This window comes from Rhea americana, unplaced genomic scaffold, assembly GCF_003343005.1.
Source record: "Rhea americana isolate MKP2758 unplaced genomic scaffold, rheAme1 scaffold_634, whole genome shotgun sequence".
Classification (NCBI taxonomy): Eukaryota; Metazoa; Chordata; class Aves; order Rheiformes; family Rheidae; genus Rhea; species Rhea americana.
In genome coordinates, this window is record NW_028186795.1 from 39,208 (window position 1) to 41,260 (window position 2,053).

The 2,053-nt window shown below is 68.8% G+C and overlaps 1 protein-coding gene across 1 annotated transcript in view; it reads right to left on the reverse strand.

Moving 5' to 3' along the window:
- The window catches only part of PSMD2 (proteasome 26S subunit ubiquitin receptor, non-ATPase 2), a 12,249-nt gene that overhangs the window by 8,647 nt on the left and 1,549 nt on the right, over positions 1-2,053 (reverse strand). Inside the window, exon 2 of the mRNA XM_085320427.1 lies at positions 16-350. Within this exon, the coding sequence (XP_085176553.1) occupies positions 16-350 (335 nt within the window). The remainder of the gene's footprint in view (positions 1-15; positions 351-2,053) is intronic.

Consider the following 2,053-nt stretch of genomic DNA (forward strand, 5'->3'; position numbering starts at 1 on the left):
CGGGCAGCGGTAGACCGAGGCGTAGCCGCGGCGGGTGAGCGGGCAGAAGCGGCGCGTGTGCGCCGCGTCCTGCGTGGCCCCGCACTGCGGGCACACGTAGCTGCGCAGCACCGGGCACTCCACGCGGCCGCCGGGGCCGCGCAGGTTGTGCGCCGTGTAGACGTGCTTCGCCTCGCCGTTGTGCTTGCAGAAAACGCAGAGCGCCGCCGCCGCCGCCCGCCGCTCCTCCCGCAGCCTCGCCAGCACCGCCGCCAGCCCCAGGTAATCCCGCCGGGGCGTCCCCCACGTGGCGCGACCGGGGCGCAGCGCCGAGCACCGCCGGGGCCGGGCAGGGGCACCGGCACCCCGGGCTGGGGGACCCGGCAGGGCTGGCGCTCCGGGGACAGGAGACCCGGGCGCGGTGGCACCCCTGGGTGGGGGCAGGGTCAGGGCATCCCGCAGCCCTGCCCCCCCCCGGGGTCGGGGGACCCGCCGTGCTGGCATCCCGGGGCAGGGGACCGGGGAGCGCTGGCGCTCTGGAGCCCGGGGCCCCAGGGGTGATGGTCCCGGGCAGGGGCCGGCAGCAACACCCCCTCGCGCCCCTCGTGCTCTCCAGAGGGGGGCAAGTGCGGATTCATCCCCGGGGCCAGGTGGGCTCCACGTGCCCCCAGCCGCTGGACCCGACTTGCCAGGGACGCTCGTGTCCCCACGTACCCCATAGATACGCTCGTAGCCCCGCGTACACACACAGCCCTGCACGCCTGTGCTGCTGTGCTGCCCCATGGCCCTGTGGCACAGGCCCGGCAGATGGCACTGCCTCATCCTGCGGGGCACCCACAGGCGCCGGCCCCCCTGCACTGCGCACACTCGGGCCCCAGGCTGCCCCCCACAGCTTGGCTGTGTGGGTGGTGCCAGGAGATGCTGCTCTTAGGGCTGATGTTTCTTCTCATGGAAGGTGCCACTGCTGCGTGTGCCATGGTGCCCATCACATGTGCACACCMTGGGGCTCACCCTTGCATACCGCCAGGGCCAGGTGGGTGATGGTGCACCCACATGCACMGGTGATGCATGCTTGTGCCTACCCCCCAAGTCCGGCTCCTGGCCCTTGCACAGGCAGTCTGGGGAAGCAGGGCCTGCTGTCACCCTGTGCCAGGGGCACAGTCAGCCCCACAGTGGCACCTCCGGCCCTGCCTACCCCACTCCGTTGGGAGTGATGGGAGCTGTCAGTAGCATGAGCCCTCCATGCCGGTGTCAAACWGTCACACTGTGGCATGTGCTGGGTACCACAATCCTGGGCTGGCATCTGCCTGCGTGTGTGTGCAGGTTAGTGCATGTGTGTGTGTGTGACACCTGCAAGCAAGCAGGAGGCTGTATGTGCACATCCCCATGCCAAGGACAGCATTAGCATGTGTCCATGGTGTCAGGAGCCACCCCAGCTGCAGGATCCCCTGGAAGGACGAGCTGAAGCGACAATGTAGGTGGCCCCAAGGTCCCTGTGCCTTGATACCCTCAGCGCCCCAATCCCTGCACCCCACGCACCAAGCAGGCTCTCTCTCCAGTGACACCCCCCCCCAAGCAGGCAGTTGCACAGGGTTTGTCTCTTGGGGTGTTACTGACTGTGGCTGGGTGTGTGAGCTGGGGTGTGAGGTTGTGCATGCAGCTGTGCACGCGTGAGGGCTGGTACACTGACTGCCCGGGGCTGGTAGTGGTTGTGTGTGCACCTGCGTATGTGCAACTGCATGTGTCAGCATGTGCTGGCATGGGCCTCTSTGTGTGTGTGTGTTGGTGTATTGGGGGCAGGGTGCGTGTGTACGCCTGTGTGTGCTGGTGCATCAGAGTGTATGTGTGAGTCCATGTCACCGCCAGTGCATGCGTCGCGGTACTGGTGCGGGGCTGTGCTGCTGCGGCTGTGTGCGGTTTCCACCCAGGTGCACAGCCAGCTGCGGGTGCCGCGCGGGGCTGCGCAGCGCGGTGCCCTGCCGGTGCCCGGGCCGCGGCCGGTGTGTATGCCCGGGTGCTGTGGCCCGGGGCTGGTGCCGGTACCGGTATGCGGGTCAGTGTGCCAGCGCCGGTT